The sequence below is a fragment of the Phyllostomus hastatus genome, unplaced genomic scaffold (assembly GCF_019186645.2).
Source record: "Phyllostomus hastatus isolate PE091 unplaced genomic scaffold, TTU_PhHast_1.1 phas_scaffold_442, whole genome shotgun sequence".
Taxonomy (NCBI): Eukaryota; Metazoa; Chordata; class Mammalia; order Chiroptera; family Phyllostomidae; genus Phyllostomus; species Phyllostomus hastatus.
Window position 1 is genome coordinate 6,486,895 of NW_025334030.1, and position 19,595 is coordinate 6,506,489.

The window sequence follows — 19,595 nt, forward strand, 5'->3', positions numbered from 1 at the left end:
TCACGGTCTTGCACCGGGGCGAGCACTGCGTGGCAATGCCCGTCCTGCAGAGCGGTTTGGCCAGCCCTGGGACCTGAGCAGCTTTGGGTATAGATGCAGCGCAGAGCAACGGAAAGCGCCAGGGTGTGCGGGTGGCCCCACGCTGGGTCCAAAGGGCGCAGGGGTGCTCCGTGCCAGGGAGAGCCGGCTGGCTCTGTGCTCACGTAACTCGGTCCTAGTGGGAATACTAATCGAGTTAACAGAGTGATTTCCCTGACTTAGTCTCATGAGAATGGCAAACTGAGCCGTCAAAAGACTACGGGGAGCAGCCATCCAAAACTGTGCCGGTGTTGCCCCAGCAGGGCGCGACAGGTGCATGCTCAGGGCGCCGATCTCGGGCGACGCCGGCCCGCTGGAGAATCCGCTTGGAGTCCAGCTCGTTGATAGACGATGACCGAAACCTGCTTTGCCGGCTGGCCTCAATCTCTGAGCCGCAGCCCAGAAACCCGCAGGCTAGTTCCTCTTTGGACTAGTGGAGAACTACATTTCCTGTCATGCCCTCGCGGCTCGCCCAAGCCGGGCCTGCGTCGAAAGAAGCCGCCGAAAGTACATACGTCAGTTCCGTTGCGCGAGTAGTCCCACGTTCTGTAGTCGTGAGCTGAGACCCGGAACAGCGGCTGGTTTCCGGTTTTCGCGCGACGGAAGTGACGCATACACCAGCGCGCCGCACAGCCAAGTGGTGAGCAGAGGTCGTGATGAATCGCGTCCTAAGTGTGCGGGCTGCAGGGTGAGCTGCGCGCTGTCTCGGAGGGGCCGAGGGAGGGCTCACCGTGTGCCGCGCTCACTGCTCTCTTTCTTCCAGGGCTGTCGGGGAGCTGAGGCTCGTATTCTGGGCTTCCCGAAACCTGCAGTCTCCGCCTGGTTCCCGGGCCCGGACCCAGCCCGAGGGCGAGGAAGAGGACGACCCTAACCGCCCTATTTTATTTTCCTCCAGCAAAGCCCATCCAAGCCGTTGGACTGTGGAGCATTCCCTGGGAGGGGAGCGGCAGCGACCCTGGTTCAGGGTGCTGCCCTTAAGCCTGTCCCTTATGGCTCTGGTCGTTTGGTGCTTCTTTAGACAGGAGACCGGCGCGGACCGCTGGTTGAGACAGGTATTAGAAGAAGAGGTGCCGGAGCCCAGCGATCGTGCTGAGGATCCTGGAATTCCGGCTGCCCACGGAGCGAGAACTTAAAAGTGGCGCCCTGGTGAGGGGGCAGCAGGGGACCAGTCCGCCGCTCTTTGGCTTTGACGTCGCGTTTGACCGTTTCTGTCGTGGTTACGTGCGTCAGCAGATTGAAGGATTTGTTTGGATGGCGCATCTGACCACGCTGACCCGCGGGAAGGAGAGAGCAAAATGTCCGCAGATCGGAACCGGTTCCTTGCTTGATACCTGATGCTGAACGGATATATTCAAATACTTTTTGAACCATAGAAAAGGTTTTGGTTGCAGCGTGTGCAATGGTATTTGTGATTTTGCTCAATATTTTATCACGTTCCCAAAGCAATTCTGGCGACACTTGTAAGCCAGTTTGCAGGTCTTTTCTTTTCTGAGACAGAATAACTGGCAGAAGAGTTAAACTATTTCATAATGTACTATGGTGTGTATAAATTTTAATTTGCTAATATAGAATTAAGCTAATATCCTCTTTTTTGCATCTCTTTAGTTCTTTTTCAGTTCCTTTGTTTTTCTCTTTTTTCCCCCCAGAATAGGAACTGAGGGAAAAAAACTAAACATAAATTGTGGAATACATTATCAGACGATACCAGAAATAATGGAACTTAGCTCTCTGCAAGTTTTTGTTTTTAGTAAGGCAACAGCTTTGTGAATAGAACTGATACATACTCCTTTTGACAAATTATAGGCAGTGTTTTGGGTGTCTAAATATGTTTTGCAAGTACTTCTTAGGAATCTTGCATAAGTCTGAAATACATGGTGCATAAAAGCAAGACTTTATTTACATAAGGTTCTAGTGAAGGGTTTTACCTTGGCAGGTGTATGATGCTGAAGTTAATTAGAGGGTTTTCTCACCAGGGTGTTTTAAGACCACTGGCCCTATGGCAGTACATTGGCTTGTCACAAGGCCTCTGCTGAATTGCTCTAAGTATCTGGCACACCTTGGGGAATTCTGCTTGTCAGGGAGGAGAGGCTGATACAAGTATGTGCATTTTTTAAAGATGGAGAGTCCAAGGTTTGGAAAGACTACCCCCAGTCATAGCTCAAGTTCCATTGTCAGTTGCAGTGGGTTCTTTGACCTGGTGTGTGAACTCTTTTTTTTTTTAGATTTATTTATTTTTAGAGGGGAAGGGAAGGAGAAAGAGAGGGAGAGAAACATCTGTGTGGTTGCCTCGCACACGCCCCCCCTACTGGGGACCTGGCCTGCAAAGCAGGTATGTGCCCTGGCTGATCATTGAACTGGTGACCCTTTGGTTTGCAGGCCGTACTCAATCCACTGAGCCACGTGAACCAGGACTGAACTCTTGTTTGAGCAACAGGCATGCAAACCTGAACCCTTTCTTTGCTCTCACTTGCTCCTGCGGGAGAAAAAGTCGATTAATGAGAAACTTTTTATTTTAATTAAAAGTAACTCAAGAGAAAAGCAATTGATCTGGTAAAACTAGACACTACAACAGGCAAAAGGAAGAGAGAACACATCACACCATGTGCAACAGATCCTGGGTGCCTCCAGGGTGGCTATGAATGAGGACTTTCCTGGGTTTTGTCATGAAAAAAAGCAGGACCTAAGGCCCACCTGCAAGTGTGGACAGACCCTCCCAATACCTGGATTTTGCAAAGGGGTAACAGCAGAATAGGTAGACAGGTGAACTGTAATTGAAATACTTTTATTACTTAACCATTTTTGTAGTATGCTTGTCTTATTTCCCCTACTGGGCTGTAGATTTTATTTTTCTCAGGGTGCTGGGGACATTCACTTCCTCAGGTAAGCACCCAATAAGGATTTGGGAGGCAGAGGACGAGTGTAAGCGTGCTAGAGCAGAAGCAGTTGCCATGATGAGAAATTATTGGGCAGGAGGAGAAAATTGTTTCAAAGAGAATTAAAGGAAAAGGAGGTTAACTAAATGGTCTCCCATATTTCAAACAGCTGAGTAGTGTTGGAAGGTTCTGGGAGTGCTGTGCATCTATTTACCCCCCTGCTCCAGAAGTAAGATACTTCTAAATTTAGTGTGATGTCATTTCATATGCCTAGGTACTACTGTAGCCTTTTAAGAACAGTCTTCAAAAGCACAAAAAATTACACTGAATTTTAATAATAGCCTAGCAGAATTTTCTTGGATCTCTTCCAAGAAGATGCCTGGCGGGTGAGGAGAAACAGTGGGCATCTTGGTACTCCCATCTCTGTAGCAAAGATCTCCAGATTTTAAGACCTTGAGCCCCAGCTTCCTTTTCTGAGCTCCAAGTGCCTCGCTATACATCTCTCTTAGGTTCCAAATGGGATTCATCTCTTCCCAAACCTGTTTCTTTGTTAGGTATCCCTTCCAAGCCGGGGACCTTGAAATTACCTTAGACTTCTTGCTCATTCCCCTGTTCCTGGCAGTCTGTAAGATCTCTTCCCTTCAACAAATTCGTGAGCCCTATCCTCTGCTTCATTTTCCTGCTTGATTTTCTTAGAAATTATCATGCTGATTTTTTTTTTTTTTTGCCATTTCCCAGGTTTAAATGTGATGCTTGTAGAGGTAATGATTCATTTAGAAAATGAACATAAAAAGCAACCGATAGCTTTTATTTTATTGTGTTATTGTAGTTCAAAAAGTAATTTACTTACTTGAGAAAAATATATGGAACTGTTATATCTTGCTTTGTTTTTCATTTAAATAGTATTTTTCATGTCACTAACAATTCTCAGGTAGCATTGCCATTAAATCATGGCAAAGCACTCAGAACTTAACCATGTCACAATTACTGGACTGTTAGATACTCTCAAGGTTTTGCTAAATGACTGGTTATTATCTTTACATGAGTCTGATTCGTTCCTAGACATGGAACATTTTTTTCTGTGAAGGTCAGCATCTGTTCGCCCTCCCAGCTGTGCCTCCGTCTGTCTCGTTGCAAGCCACCAACACTGCAGGTTGCTGTTCAGAACAAAAAATGTCTGCTTGCTCCAGTGCTTAACCCTTTTTTCATTTTAATTTTTTTATTACTAGCAGAGTTGAACATATAAAAAATGTCTCTTCTGCCACATGTTTACAGAATAATGTACTCTGGGTCTGGGCTGTGTCCTGAAATGCACACCCTGGTTCTTACTCCATCGCTGGCTGAGCTGGGGCAGCTGCTGCTGTTTTCAAGTTCCCACCCTGTTGGTGACACTCAGCCTCTTGGATTCTTCTTTAAAAATCAGCTTTATTGGCTTCTAGTCAAGATGTCAATGTACGCAGACATGGCTTGCCTCTATGCACAAACACATAAAAATTACAACTAAAATATAGGACAACTATCTCTTAGAACCATCAGAAATTGAGTTGAAGGGAAGTCTGACAACTACAGAATTAGAGAAACCACATCCATATAGTTGGGTAGGAGGGGTGTGGGTGCAACGGGCTGGGCTGGCCCCACACCCACGTGAATAAGAATTTGGGAGGGATATCTCTGGAGGGAGGAGTCCCAGACTCACACCCAGGGCCCCAGCCCAGGGTTCCAATACCAGGAAGATAAGTCTCGACAACTTTCGGCTGCAAAAAACAGCAAGGATTGAGTTGGTGGAGGAGGCTACTGGAGTCCCAAGCAGTTTCTCTTAACCCACACACATGCCCTGCCTGCTGTGGCTCAGTGGATTGAGTTCTGGCCTGTGAACCAAGGGATCGCCAGTTTGATTCTCAGTCAGGGCACTTGCCTGGGTTGTGGGCCAGGTCTTCCAGTAGGGAGTGTGTGAGAGGCAACCGCACATTGATGTTTCTCTCTTTCCTTCCCTCTAAGAATAAAAGTCTTTAAAACACACACACAATCTGTTTAAAAAGAACCCACACATGGACTCACCTACTCAGACTCACTCCTTCAGCCTGAGCACCAGGGTAGCAGCTTGAAGGGCACCAGTGACATGCAGGGAGAGAACTGAAGTGTCTGGCATCTCGGCAAGCAGAGGCCATTGTCCCTTTACTGAGCCCTTCCCCCAGAGCAGGTAGGCTGGTGCCACTTCTGAGACTCCATCAACCTCACTAATGCTGATCCACCTTGGAGATCCACAGAGGTTCTATCCCACCCAACTTTATGGGCCCACCTAACCTGCTTTTCCATAAGAATAGATGGTCTCAGCTCCTAATTCCTATCAAACAAGCAACAGTTGGCTTCTGTGAGTCCCAATGGCAGTCAGATTAGATTCAGTTTGGCTTTGCCTGGGAACCTCCAAGCCCAGCACAAGAAGCAGCCATCTCAGGTTGCTTTACAGCTCAGGCAAGGTGCACTGCGCAAAACACAGGTGGGGGTTGACCCTGACCTGCACTGCCTGGGGAACCCCAGGGCCAGAGCACGCAGTGGACAGCTACAGACCACATTGGAGCACCACCGCCCTGCCCCTGCACAGCTGATCCTCCATGGGCGGTGGAGGTAGGTGGTTTGTAGTCACAGGTAGTCCTTGAAGATGACTGGCCTGGGTGAATCCCATTGATCTGCCAATAGCAACCAAGGCTCAACTACAAGAGGAGGGTGTACTCAGTACCTAGCTTAGGTGATGGTGGAGGTTGTGCTACTGGACCCTACCCTACAGGACACCTACTACATTAGGCCACACTACCAAGACAAGGAGTCAAAGCAGCTCTACCTAATCCATAGACACAAACACAGGGAGACTGCCAAAATGAGAAAACAAAGAAACAGCCCAAATGAAAGAACAGATCAAAACTGCAGACAGAGTTAAAGTGGAGATAAGTGATCTATTAGATGCAGAGTTCAAAACACTGTTTATAAGGATGCTCAAGGAGCTTAATGAGGACCTCAACAGCATAAAAAAGACCCAGCCAGAAACAAAGGATACACTAATTGAACAATTTACAGGAAAATAAGAGTGGATGAAGCTGAGAAACCAATGATTTGGAACATGAGGAACAACAACAACAAAAAAATCAGAACAGTAAGAAAAAAAAATAGTCCAAAACAATTAGGACAGTATAAACATCCTCTGGGACAACTTTAATAGGTCTAACATTTGCATCATGGGGGTGCCGGAAGAAGAAAAGAACAAGAAATTGGAAATCTATCTGAAAAAAAAAAAAAGATAAAAAGTCCCCAATTTGGTGAAGGAAATAGTTTTGCAAGTCCAGGAAGCACGAGATTCCCAGACAAGATGGGTGCAAAGAGGCCCACTCCAAGACACATCATAATCAAAATGCCAAAGGTTAAAGATAGAGAATCTTAAAAGCAGCGAGAGGCCCTGGCTGTTGTGGTTTGCCAGATTGGGGGGGGGGGGGGAGGGGAGAATAGGCAAAGAGGTAGGATGTAAACTACCTATAGGAAAGTACCTATGTAAAGTACCTGCAGGAAATAGAGTAGCCAAAGAACCTATGCATGGCCCATGGACATGAACAATGGTGGGGGGGGGGGGTTTCCTGAGGGAGTGGGGGTGCTGGGTCAAGAGGGGCAAAGGGGAAAATCAAGACAACTCTAATAGCATAATGTAATTTAAAAAATAAAAGAATCAGCTTTATTGATGTATAGTTAGCAAAGTCATTCACTCATTTGAAATATACAATGAAAAGATATTTAGTATATTCACAGGGGGCACCCATCACCATAGTGTAATTTTAGAACATGTTCATACTCCCTAAAAGAAACTCCATGCCTAGGAGCAACGACGCCCTATGTCGCCCCATCTCTCCCACAACCAGCCGGAAGCAATTGGACCCATTCTTTTCGGCCTCAGCACGTAGCCCCGGGTCAGAGTCAGTGAATGAATGTCGTGTGACTGAGTAGCCTGTGCAGGCTGTTTCAAATCCCGGGACCTGTTGGCTCCATCTCCTCCTGAAGCCCAGCTCCGGGTGACGCAGGGCAAGCTGAGTGTTTCGGCAGCTGTAGGCGGAAGAGGGGCTGTGAGAGTGCAGGGTGGGTGTGCACTCGGACAACCCGGCGCCCGCGCGGGAGGGGGCGACGCTCTGCACGAGGGCCGCGGGAGTGGCCTCAGCCGAGTGCACGGGGTGTGTCCCTGGCTGGGCTGGGTCTGGGGTCCGCAAGGATCGCCGCGGGAAGTTAGCTGGCCGCTGGGCGCTGGCCGGCGCGCTTCTCCCCCGCGGCGCACGCTGGGGGCCTGGTCGGGCAAGACGGGTGGGCGTGGCCCGCGGGGCCGGGAAGGTGGGCTCCCGCCGCGGGGGAGATGTGGAGGGGCGGGGGCAGGCCTGCGCGGCGCATGCGCGCTGCATTGTTTTGACTGAAAATGCCGTCTGTTTCGAAAGCGGCCGCGGCGGCGCTGAGCGGGTCCCCCCCGCAGACGGAGAAGCCGACCCACTACAGGTCAGTGTCCCGGCCGCCGCGGGAGCGGGCCGGGGCGGCCCCGTGCGCCCCTGATCCGCGCCCCCGTGCCCCTGGGCCTGGGTGCCGCCGCTGGGTGCGGCCTGGGGCCCGGTGCCGCCCCCGTCCCACGCCCCGCGCGCCATCCCCGGCCTCCGCCGGCGCGGCGCCCGGGCTCTGGGCCGGCGGCCCTCTGTCCGGCTCGGGCTGCAGCTGCCCGAGGTCGGGTGTCGGCGCCCACGGTCTGGGGTGGTGCCTCGGCTTGGGAGCTGGGGGACGCGCCGGGGGCCCGGGCTCCGCGCGCCTGTGTCCAGGGGTCGGGGGGCCGCGCCCGGGCTCCGCGGAGGGCGGCCGTCGGGACTACTGCTGCCTCCGTCCGGGGTCGGGGATGGTGTCTGAGCTTTGGGATCGGGCGCACTTGGGGTCTCGGTGTCGCGCCTTAAGTTGGGAGCCGCGTCTGTGGTCGCGATGGGGGTTCGGGGGGTCGCACCTGAGATCTGGGAGACGCTCCTGGGCTCAGGGGCGGGGAGGCGGCCGTCTGGGGTCGGGGATGGGGGAGGCGGCGCCTTGGGGGTCCGCGTCGGGGTTCTGGGGGGGTCGCGCCTGGGGTCGGCGAACTGTGCCTGGGGTCCGAGGGACGCTCCTGGGCGGGGCGCGGGCTGCGGCCGTTTGGACCCCGGGCCGGGGCGGTGGTCGCGCCTGGGGTCGGGGATGACACCTGGGCTTGGGGGCCGGGGCGCGCCCGGGGTCGCAGTGTCGCGTCTGTGATCGGTGTGGGGGGCTGTGCATGTTGTCTGGGGGATCAAGACTGAGGTCCGGCTCAGGATGGGGGCGTTGGCGGCGTCCGGAACCTTCTGGACCCGGAATGGGGGTCGCGTTGAGGTCGCGTTCCTCTGGGCCTGTGGGCTCAGTTCATCCCGCCCACGAGTTTCCAGGCTGCTCGCCGGCGGAAGCGACCTGCAACGCTGTTTGTCTTTTTAGGTATCTAAAGGAGTTTAGGACAGAGCAGTGCTCCCTGTTTGTGCAGCACAAGTGCACCCAGCACAGGCCATTTACCTGTTTCCATTGGCATTTCCTAAATCAGCGTCGGCGCAGACCGCTCCGCAGGCGCGACGGCACCTTCAACTACAGCCCAGACGTGTACTGCTCCAAGTACGACGAGGCGAGTGGCGTGTGCCCCGACGGCGACGAGTGAGTGTGCGTGTGTGTGTGTGTGTGTGTGTGTGTGTTGGGAGGGGATGTCGGCCTCCAGGGGGACAGCTCCTGTTGCTCTGCCCCTGGACCTGGCCTTGCCAGGGCGGGCGGACCCCTGGTTCTTTTAAGCACCTGGCACACCTGTGCAGGGGATCCTGCCTTAACTTTGAAGTTTTTCCTGGGATCAGGACTGGTGTGGGGGTCGGCAGGGCATTTCCCTGTCTTTAGGCCAGTGTGGGAAGGACTGTGTGCCTCAGAAATAAACCTTGCGTGGTTCAAACCGAATTTGTTTCAATTCCTACTGTCATTGCCACACAGTTCTCCAAATTTCTTGCATTAGAACCAGCCCAGCCCTGGCTGGTGTGGCTCAATGGATTGATTGAGTGCTAACCGACGAACCAAAGGGTTGCTGCTTCAGTTCCCAGTCAGGGCACATGCCTGAGATGCAGCCTGGGTCCCCAGCGGGAGGCGTGCAAGAGGCAACCACACATTGATGTTTCTCTCCCTCTCTTTCTCTTTCCCTTCTGCTCTCTCTAAAAATAAATAAAATCTTAAAAAAAAAAAGCAGCCCAAATGAGGTACAGCTTGGGATAATTTTTGTACAAGAGTTGTCCATTGTTTCTGTGGCAAGAGAGTTTTTTAAAATGTGTACTCACTGTGCAAATATATCTGTAATGTTACTGTTTTTGCTGTTTACATGTTTAATTGAAAAAACAATTTTACACCCTGGCTGGGGTGGCTCAATGGATTAAGCACTGGCCTGCAAACGAAAGCATCACCATTTAGATTCCCAGTCAGGGCACATGCCTGGGTTGCAGGCCAGGTCCCCAGGTCAGGGTGCATGAGAGGCAACCACACATTGAGGTTTCTCTACCTTTTTCCCTCCCTTTCCCTCTCTCTAAAAATAAATAAATAATGTTTTAAAAAATTGTATTAGGCTGTCAGTTATGCAGCATTTTCAAAGTTTCGAAAATCAAGATTTTGTTGGGGTTGATTTTTGTTTTACAAGTTTCCTGATGGTGTTATAAACAGATGTCTTTATTCTGAAATATAGGGTGGGGCTAAAGTAGGTTTACCGTTTTGAATATGAGAAAAGTTTATTCTTGTATTTATTAATTATTGATTATTGTGTTATTTGTCATACAAACAACTGTAAACTTCCTTTTGCCCCAGCCTGTATGTAGAATGGGAAAACAGAAAAAAGTACAGTCAACTTGTATATTCATGGACAGAGACTGGAAGTTACTCGGAGGTTTTGCTTTTTTTCCTATGGATTATTTGATGGGAGTGGGGAGACATTCCTGCCAGGCGGTAGGGCAGCGTCACTGTGCCTAGGACCCTCTAAGAAAGCAGTTTGGAACCCTTCTGTCTGGAAGGAGATCTGGTTTGGGGGAAGGTCCTCAAGCTCCATCCCCTGACCCTCCGGGGGAGATGAGTCTTCAGGTGTGCTCTCTTTTGAAGACTGTTTTTTATCCTGTAACACACAGGGACTGGTATGAATCTGTTTTTCTTCATTTCCACAATGCCTAGGCCAGGGAGTCCATTTTTAATCTGTGGTGATTCTATAAACTTTATACTCTACTGAAAGGTGTTTTAGTTAACACAAACTAGTTACATAGTGTTGTTAAGGGGCTTGAAGTCTGCTGAAATAATGTAGCCAGCTCCACCAAGGTTAGGATTGTTTTACTTCTGCAAGGTTTGAAAAGTGCCTTTTTAAATGCTGCTTGAGCCAGAGTTTTCTGCAAATGGGTCTTCAGCAGAGAGAAGTTTTTGTCCAGATGAAGCCTGGTATCAGGTCCCGTTTCCCTGGGTTGTGTCAATCACCTCCCTGGACCTTGGGTCCTGAGTCGCTCTGTTGCTTGACATTGGTGCAGGGGTCCATTCATCTGGTGTGTCTGACCCCATCCAGAGTCCAGTATGGGGGATTAGGCGGCAGTATTCACTGGTGCTGCTGTTGGTGCAGGAAAAGAAGCACGTTTTAACAGCTGTCTTGGGTCCCAGAGTCTGGGTGTTGTGGTGTCCATCAGCCTCACTGCTGGGCGTGGAGGTGGGGCCAGTTCTCCCAGGATGAAGAGTGCTGCAGTGAGCACCTGTCTGCAGCTGGTCATTTTAAGCTGGGTTCAAACAGTAACTAAGTGATATGTAGTTTATTATAAAAATACTAAATATTATTTTAAAATAAAAAATATTAGTGTAGTCTGAATGGAATGCAGGTTATCATTGAGAAACTGGATGAGTGGGACCAAGATGCTTGCCTGACATTTTCTGTTTTGGATGTATCCTGTGTATCTGTTCACAGCAAGAAAGTCATATATGTCTTTTTTTAAAAAAAGATTTTATTTATTTATGTTGACAGAGGGGAAGGGGGGGGAGAAAAAGAGGGACAGAAATACCAATATGTGGTTGCCTCCCACGTGCCCCACACCAGGGACCCAGCGCACAATCCAGGCATGTGCTCTTACCGGGAATCGAACTGGCGACCTTTAGGTTCACAGGGTGGCGCTCAGTCCATTGAGCCACACCAGCCAGGGCTCACATGTGTCTTATTGAAGATTTTGTTTGTAACTTCTAGTAAGCAAATGTGATGCCTTGCTTCAGACCTTTAGTATGGATTTGACCGCCAGTTGTCTCCCCAGGGGATCCCTCCTTAGTATCTGCTCACTCCCTGATAGAGAGACTTTCTTATCACCCACCAAAGAATGCCCTAAAGTTTGTCCTGTCGAACATATTCTGGTTCACAAAGGGTTGCCATGAAATTCATAAATAGATACTACCTTTCAGAGCAAGGACAGTATCTTCCTTTTATTTCAGTTCATTTTCTATTTTGAGCATTTGTATTACCAACCTATTATTTTAAAGCATGAATATGTATCAAAGAACAAAGACCCTTCAGCCAACCCTTCAGACAGGTGACAGAAGCCTTGAATGTTGTTCTTGGCACTGGCTGGGGACACCATGGAGCTGAGGCCTGCAGGGGGCAGGGGGGGATGGGGCTTGCAGGAAGGTTGACGCACCTTCCATCACCCTCCTCCAGTGGCCCCTCCCCTGCTGTCACAGACCCGCTGTCACCTGCCCGATCTCACCATCACCCCACCTCCCTCCCAGTGGCGCCCTCTCTTGATGTCACCCCCCCACTCCCACTGTCACCCCTGGGAGCCCCCCGCTGTCATCTTCCCCTCTCCATGGGCACCCCCTGCTGTCGCCCCTTTTCTTTGGTAGGTGGTCACCCTCCCTCTCACTCTCATCCCTTCTCTGATGACCTCTTCCCCTGCTGTCACCTTCCTTCATTGGCAGGTGGTCAGTCTCCTCCACTGTCCCACACTCCCCTCCATGAGCATTCCCGCTGTCATCCCCTCAACCCAATGTCACCCCTTTCCCTTGGCAGGCAGTCACCCTTTTACCCTCCTTTCCCTTCCGTCTGTGGACTCCTATCCTGATGGCACGCCCTCTCTGCCACCCGCCTTCTTCGGTAGACCGCTACCCCTTTGGCTGGGAGCGTCCCCTCTGCGTGGGAGTCCTGCGGTCCTCCCATTCCCATTGCCCTTTGTTCTGGTGGGCACGCCCCCTACTCGGCAGGGGCTGTAATTAGCTGTCCTTGTCACACTCGCCACCCCTCGCCCCTCCTCCATGGGAACTGGTCTCACAGAGGTGCCGGACCACCTGGTCCTCCCTAATCTACCAAGAAGGAGTTGGCAGTGCAGAAAACCGCTTCTGAGCCTAAGGTCGGGGTCAGCTCCACAGGGTCAGTGTTCCTGCCTGGGCGGATCCATCTCGGGTATTTCTTAGGCTGGGCTTCCAGGAAAGCAACTTCTGTGTGGAGGTTTCTTGGGCTCAGTCAACATCCTGAAAGCTGCTTGAGAGCGGCATCGGGTGTGGACAGCCCTAGGCTCCCCTCTGGTCGGACTGAGTGGTCAGGGCTAGTCCTGGTCTTTGCACCTGGAACCCAGGTGTGGTGGGGACCTTCTGCTAGCGCAGCTGTCAGTGCTGGTCAGACATGTACAGACTTCAGTTCTGACATTAAAAGAGAAAAACCCTCCCAGCGTCTGAGAGTCCCATCCAGAGACATGTTTTTTATTGGAAAACAGTTCAGGCAGCCCTCAACTATATATGTACTTAGTAAATGTTCTCTTTCCTCTGTTAATCCTGCTCTTGTCCTAGACAGGCTGTCCCTGACTCCAACAGTTACAAATTTTCTTTCTTTTTTTTTTTTTAACTAAAAAAAAAATCTTACCCGAGAACATTTTTTGTTGCTTTTAGAGAGAGAGAAAGGGAAAGAGAAACATCGATGTGTGCACTGACCCAGAATCAAACCCAAAACTGGTTGTGGCTCAATGCTCCAACCAACTGAGCCACACCGGCCAGGGCAAGTTTTCTAGTCTTAATAAGAAATGGGCCTTGGCGGGTGTGGCTCAGTTGGCTGGGCATCTTTCCACCAATAGAAATGTCACTGTTGCACCCCTGGCTGGCGTAGCTCAGTGGATTGAGCGCTGGCTGTGAACCAAAGTGTTGCGGGTTCGATTCCCAGTCAGGGCACATGCCTGGGTTGCAGGCCATGGCCCCCAGCAACTGCACATTGATGTTTCTCTCTCTCTTTCTCCTTCCCTTCCCTCTCTAAAAATAAGTAAATAAAATATTAAAAAAAAAGAAATGTCTCTATTTTGATTCCCGGTCAGGGCACATGTCTGGATTGTGGGTTCTGACCCCCCCACCCCAAATCTGGGCTCATAGGCAACCGATCCATGTTTCTTTCTCACATGGATGTTTTTCTCCCTCTCTCTCTCCCTCTCTTCCCCCCTCTCTAAACATGAATAAATAAAATATTAAAAAAGAAAAAGAAAAAAAATGGTCCCAGCCCTGGCCGGGTGGCTCAGTTGTTGGAGCATCTACCCATACACCAAAAGGTTGTGGGTTCGAATGCCCCCACTCCCCTATCAGGTCATAAACCCAGGATGCAGGCTCAGTCCCAGGCCGAGATGCCTAGTGAGGCAACTGATCAGTGTTTTTCTCTCACTTGCATATTTCTTTCTCTCCCCGGCCCCTTCCTCTCTCTAAAAAAATCAATAAACATACCCTCGGATGATGATTTAAAAAAAGAAAGAAAGAAATGAGACTGCTCATCAAGTGGTGTAGCTTTCCAGGTTGCCCCCAGAGATCTGCATTATCTGTTGCAGGGCTCCCCACGGGCCCCTCCCTCCTCACTGGTCTCCAGGTTTTGGGGGGCACAGGCCTCTCAGGTGGCCCAGTGATATGTGATTCCATGGACCTTCTCTTGTGAATCAGGGTGCACTGGTGGGAGCTGGTTGGCTTAGAGGACCTTTCTTTGTGTCTAAGGTTTGGTGTGCCTGCTCTGTCATACTTGTGTTTAGTCTGACCTTTCTGTCAAAAGCTGCTTTTGCAATGTTTACTTTTTCATGGTATTTTTTCCATTTCCATTTAGGCCCCTTATACCCCATCCCTGCTGCAGTCACCACCCTGGTGTCCATGTCTGTGAGTCCTTTTTCCTTTTTGCTCAATCCTTCTACCCCGTAACCTCCCCACCAATAGCTGTCATCTGTTCTCTATGAATCTGTCTCTATTTTGCTCAGTCATAAAAGGCGAAAGATTTATACGATCTGAAGAGAAGCCAGAGTATTTATTTCACTTGTTAGTTCAGTTCATTAGATTCCACATATGACTGAAGTCATATGTTATTTGTCTTTCTCTACTGGCTTATTTCACTTAGCATAATGTTCTCCAGGTCCATCCATACTGTCACAAAGGATAAAATTGTCTTCTTTTATATGGTTGAGACAATGTTTAATTTTTAAGTCAAGTGTTTTAGGACCTGAGGCTTAGGTAGAAGTCTGTTCAACTTCAAGGTGGTTATAAACTTGTTGTTTAAACATTTTTTAAGGTTTTATTTATTTTTAGAGAGAGCAGAAAGGAGGGAGAAAGAGAGGGAGAGAAACATTAGTGTGTGGTTGCCTCCCACGCAGTCCCCACTGGGGATCTGGCTGGCAACCCAGGTATGTGCCCTGACTGGGAATTGAACCTGCGACCCTTTGATTCGCAGTCCACACTCAATCCACTGAGCAACACCAGCCAAGGCATTGTTTAAACATTTTATGAGTATGCTCTGCTTGCGCTTTTGGGGTAAGGTAGAAAACCAAGGGCAGGTGTAGAACATTAGAGCATAAAAGTCAGGGGGCTGCTTACAAACTAGAAGAAAATACACACTTTTTGGTTACAAATTAGCCAGTTTAAGAGGATTACAATCAGGTGACTGAGTTTGATCTGTAAGAAACCTGTAGGAAAACGTTAAAAGCACTGAGTGATTTCAGCACTTCAGTTCCTTCTTTGGATAAAGGGCCGGGACGGAGATGGTGACCAGAAGAAACACGTGTCGTGGAGAGATCAGGTGCTCCTTGGAGGCTTGTGGAGAGATGGTTTCTGTCCCCTGGAGAGGGTGATAGCTCGGTGGGTGCAGAGGGAGGAGGTGCACTTCTTCCTGGGGGGGCTCCTGCTCCACTGTAGGGACCAGTGAGGGGTCACCATCCTGGCTCTCGTGTCCGGGCAGCACTCAGAAGCGAGAGGCTGCAGGGCACAGCCCTGAGCAGATGGACATGATCAACACGGGGGGGTCTCCTGGTAAAGTCCCACTCTCAGTATCTGAGGGGAAGGGCAACGAGATGACTCAGTAGCTTCTTGCCGCAGGCTCCGCCTTTTCTCCACGCCTCGCCCCTGACCCCTGGACCCCTTACCCTGCCCCTCCAGTTGTCCTTCTGCTGTTGCTCATCTGCTGAATCCCTGTCAGGTTGCTCGATTCTGTTCCATTTTGCACCTCAGTCATTTCTGTGCTGTGTTCTCCCCGACCTATGCCTGAGCTCTGAGGACTGGGAGGGGATTGTCTTGAGTGTCCTTCTCAGCCCCGTGGGTCTCCTGGACTGGCCCCTAGACCAGCAGCATCAGCATCACCTCGGAACTCGCCCTCCAGGTGATGCTGAAATGTTTTGCAGTGTGGGAGCCGAGGCCCAGCCCTGGCCTGGTTTGTGGACTGATGTTAATGTGCAGTGGACTTGAGTTTGGTGGCCACCTTGGTCTCATAAATAGACTGATCTTGGTGTCTAGTGGTCTGAGTTTGGTGGGTCCACTTTAGTTCCAGTTGAGAGTTACTGAAGGGAAAGGAACCATTTCAGGCTCTCCTGGAGACGTAGGGACCGGGCAGTGGTGAGCCCCTGGCATGTTCCTCCCATCCTGCCTCAGTGGTCCCACCTCATCGTGGCGGAGCTGAGTCTGCTGTCTGGCGTGTACCCTTGCACTGTGCTGTTGTGGAGCCCTGTCGTAATTACACTGTTTAGGTCACTGGTTGTGGACAAGGTTGAGAACCATGAATGTCACCCTGAATTTGGCAAGTGCTACAGGGCTGGCATGGCGCTGCTGGTTGGCAGATGAGTGCACTCCTGCTGCAAGGAGGGGTCTGCGAGGAGGGGTCTCCTCCAAGTCAGGCTGGCCCTAGGGACCTCTTTAGCCCTTTTCCTGCCCCAGAAGGCCACTTGCCCCTGGCACTGGGTTTTCCCTGAGGTTTTCTGTTTGCCCCTTAGATGTTCTTAAGGTGAAGCCATTCTCATGACACATTCTCCAGTATTTTAAGTTCAGTTCAAGTTTTAACTTGTGGAGGAGGGGACCTGTTCCAAGTGAAATAGTAGTGCCTGTTTGGTGCTCAGTGCTGGGGGACTAGAGGCTGTGGCCTGGCTCTAGTTGCCATGGCGATGAAACTGGAGAGGAAACTAAATGATGCTCAGAGTCACCCTGAGGGGCCACTGGGAACAAACGAAAGTTTAGATTTAACGTTTGGGAATTTGGGAGCCCTCTGCCGTTCCTGCTGCAGTGCTGCGGAGTGGTCTCTCTGGAGGAACCTTCGCGGCTGCTCCAGCTCTGGTGTGCCGGGCCCCGCCCCCCCAGGCCCTGGTGTTCTCATGCTTGACTTGCAGTAGATACATAAACAGTTCTGATGATTGGGACTGTTTTTGTAAAATGGTGGCTTTCCTATTAGTGTAAATTGCTTTACTTTATTTTTTAAGGTAAAACATATATCATATGACATTTACCTTATCTTAGCTTTTTTAAGTGTACAATTTAGTGGTATGAAATCCATGGACATTGGGGTGCGGCCATTATCACCTCCATCTCCAGAGCATTCCATCCTCAGAGTGAAACTGTCCCCATTAAACAGTGGCTCCTGCTGTCATTTTTTATATAAGCAGATATATATATGTTTTCTTGTTCCCCATCTCTTGATATCAACACCCTCTTCTTAATGTCTTTCCCTGGTCGTACTCCTGGCACCCCCTCCCTCATTGCCCACACAAGCCCCGTTCCGAAAGCCGCTCAGCACCCTGTCTTGTTTATTCCAGAACTGCTGTTGTCTCCAGCCTTTGACGACGACAGACAGCCAGGCAGGCCCATGCTGTGTGGGCATCGTTTTCTCTTCCTGCCGGCTGTCTCTGGGGCCCCCCCTGCTGCCTGGTTATCTCCCACCAGACTCCCCTCCAGCGAGGTCGCTGCACTCCGCCTTCCTGTTGGCGACAGTGCCTGACCCCCACGGCCCTGAGCTGGGGCCTTTCTCTGGGCGCCTCTCTCGCTGCAGGCGAGACCAGTGCCTCTCAGTGGTCACAACCCATTTGCATTTCCTGTCTTGTAAATGCTTTGTTTATTCCTCTGTTCCCTTCTGTGAATTCTTGGTCTCTCTATTCCTTCAAGTGCTCCGTTAATCAGTGATATTGGTCTGTGTATGTACGTGAAAAGGAGGGGAAGGGTCTCGTGTTCTAGATCAGGTTCCCTGGCGTGGCAGAGGGTTCCCCATGACTGCTTCAGTTCCCTGGGGGCCAGTGCTGGGTGAAGTCACAGGAAAGGCCTTGGAGTGGCGACTTGAAATAATAATGCACACATAAATATATAAAGTGTGACTTTGTATTAGGGGTTTTAGACAAGGGTACATCAGTGCTTAATATAGTAAATGTCCTAATATTTGAGCCGCCCAGCCTGACCCGGGCACTTTCCCATGGGTGTGTTATGTTTCAGTGCAAATATATAGAAGATCGGTCTCTTCTGTCTCTTACCACTGGTCTTGTCTAAAATTGTGATAAAATATGTATACAAATTTGCCATTTTAGCCTTTTTAAGTGCACAGTTCGGCAGCATTGTTACATTTACAATGTTGTACGACCATCATCACTATTGATTTCTAAACTCTCTTTGTCCCCACGAACAGAAACTCCGTCCCGGTCAAGGAGTCACCCCCCATGGTCCCCTCCCCCAGTCCCTGCTAACCTCTGCTTCCTGTCCCTATGAATTTGACTGTGTTAGGGACCTCATGAAAGTAGAATATGTAATATTTGTTCTTTGTGTCTGACATCTCTCACTTAGCAGGATGTTTTCAAGGTTTCTTCCACGTTGTAACATGTTGGGGCTTCATTTCTTTCATGGCTCAAAATATTCCAGTGTCTGGATGGACCACATTTTGCTTATCTGTTCATCAGCTGATGGTGCACAAATATCTCTGAAGAGCCTTCATCCAGTTTTTTGGGGTGTTTCTCAGGGCTCGCAGTGGGCTTCTAATCAGACTTTTGCTTGGTTGGCCCCAGCAACCTGGGGACTTACCTGGCCCCTTGTGTCTTTTCTCCCCTTGCTCCCCACCTACTCCAGGTGCTCCATTAGATCGGGGCCAAGCCGCCTGAACTCAGAGCCTTTGTTTCCTCGTCTTATAAGATAGGGGTTTAGATTAGATGGTCACTAAATTGTTTTTGATTTTACCTCTGGGTCCTGTCGTGTGGCAGATGGCCACCCATCTATACTCTGCATGGGGAGCCATACCTACAGGAGCTCCCAGCATCCTGGTCCAGGTCCACAGCCTGCTGGGCAGCAGGGTGGGAGCGGACCTTTCCCCAGCCTCATGTGGTGCTCCTGGCCATCACTGGAGGTGAGGGGCCTTGTCCTCTGATTTGGGGACTTGTAGCAACTGGCCCTTGCCCTGTTCCTCAGGTCGCTCAGGGGGATAGTGCTGCATTTGGTCCTTGGTGCATCCCTCCCCCTCTTGCTGTGTCTCTTGTCTGGGGGACCTCCATGTAGGCTCGGTCCCTATGTTGCACATGTATTAAAACCTTCTGAACCTCCTCTGCAACTGCTGCCTCCCTGCAACATTAACTGCTGTCACTGCTTGGGGAACTGCATGTGACTCTCCCAGGGAGCTAGTGGCTCTGAGCTTTACATGGCCTGTGTGACACTGCCCCTTCTGTCCTTCCTCCCCATCTGCTTCTCTCATGGCCTGTCTCCCACCAGCGTCCCCCTCCAGCCATGGCCAGGCTCCCGTGTTTCTCCCATGGCTCCTCCTCTCCCTCCTTGGAGGGGTCCCTGAAAGTACCTGGGTGGGGGTGGGAGAGGCCATCAACCCTTTAACTGATGATGCTCGTCAGGAAACGTGAACGACATGGCTGCATCCTGGAGGTGAACTTTATTTAAAAAGTTATAAAGGATTGCCCTGGCTGGTATAGCTCAGAGGATTGAGCACAGGCTGCAAACCAAAGGGTCACTGGTTCGATTCCCAGTCAGGGCACATGCCTGGGTTGTGGGTCAGGTCCCCAGTAGGGGGCACCCAAGAGGCAACCACACGTTGATTGATGCTTCTCTCCCTCTCTTTCTTCCTCCTTTTTCCTCTATCTAAAAATAAATAAAATATTTAAAAAATAAATAAAAATTACAAAGGATGATTTTCAGGGAAATTCAGTGTGGTGTTTTCTGCCAGGTGTAATCGATGGATTTGTGAGGGTCTGAGTGCCTTGAGGGAGGGTCCCAAATCAGGGACAAGAGCTCTGTCCAGTTGTGTCAGCCCTTCCGTTAGAGCAAATGTTTGGGTGAAGGAGAATGGAACCAGCTGCTGGCCAGGTGCTAATCAGA

General features: G+C 50.3%; 2 protein-coding genes across 6 annotated transcripts in view; both read left to right on the forward strand.

Moving 5' to 3' along the window:
• The first annotated feature begins 678 nt into the window (after positions 1-678).
• CUNH16orf91 (chromosome unknown C16orf91 homolog) lies at positions 679-3,833 on the forward strand. Its single transcript, XM_045820914.1, has 2 exons — positions 679-766; positions 842-3,833. The coding sequence occupies exons 1-2, from the start codon at positions 735-737 to the stop codon at positions 1,209-1,211; spliced, it is 402 nt and encodes a 133-aa protein (XP_045676870.1). The 5' UTR covers positions 679-734; the 3' UTR covers positions 1,212-3,833.
• A 3,345-nt stretch (positions 3,834-7,178) lies between these two features.
• The window catches only part of UNKL (unk like zinc finger), a 48,719-nt gene continuing 36,302 nt past the window's right edge, over positions 7,179-19,595 (forward strand). For 2 of the 5 annotated variants that reach the window (XM_045820938.1, XM_045820940.1), the window contains exons 1-2: positions 7,180-7,472; positions 8,451-8,660. In XM_045820938.1, coding sequence (XP_045676894.1) covers positions 7,396-7,472; positions 8,451-8,660 — 287 coding nt within the window. In that variant the 5' untranslated portion in view covers positions 7,180-7,395. Of the gene's footprint in view, positions 7,473-8,450; positions 8,661-19,595 lie in introns of all 5 variants that reach the window. The other 3 variants (XM_045820942.1, XM_045820939.1, XM_045820941.1) reach the window with 3 other exon arrangements.

Coding starts and splice junctions, on each gene's coding strand:
- CUNH16orf91 (XM_045820914.1), top strand. CDS start 735: ATGAATCGCGTCCTAAGTGTGCGGGCTGCAGG. Junction 767..841: donor CTAAGTGTGCGGGCTGCAGG/GTGAGCTGCGCG, acceptor TCTTTCTTCCAG/GGCTGTCGGGGAGCTGAGGC.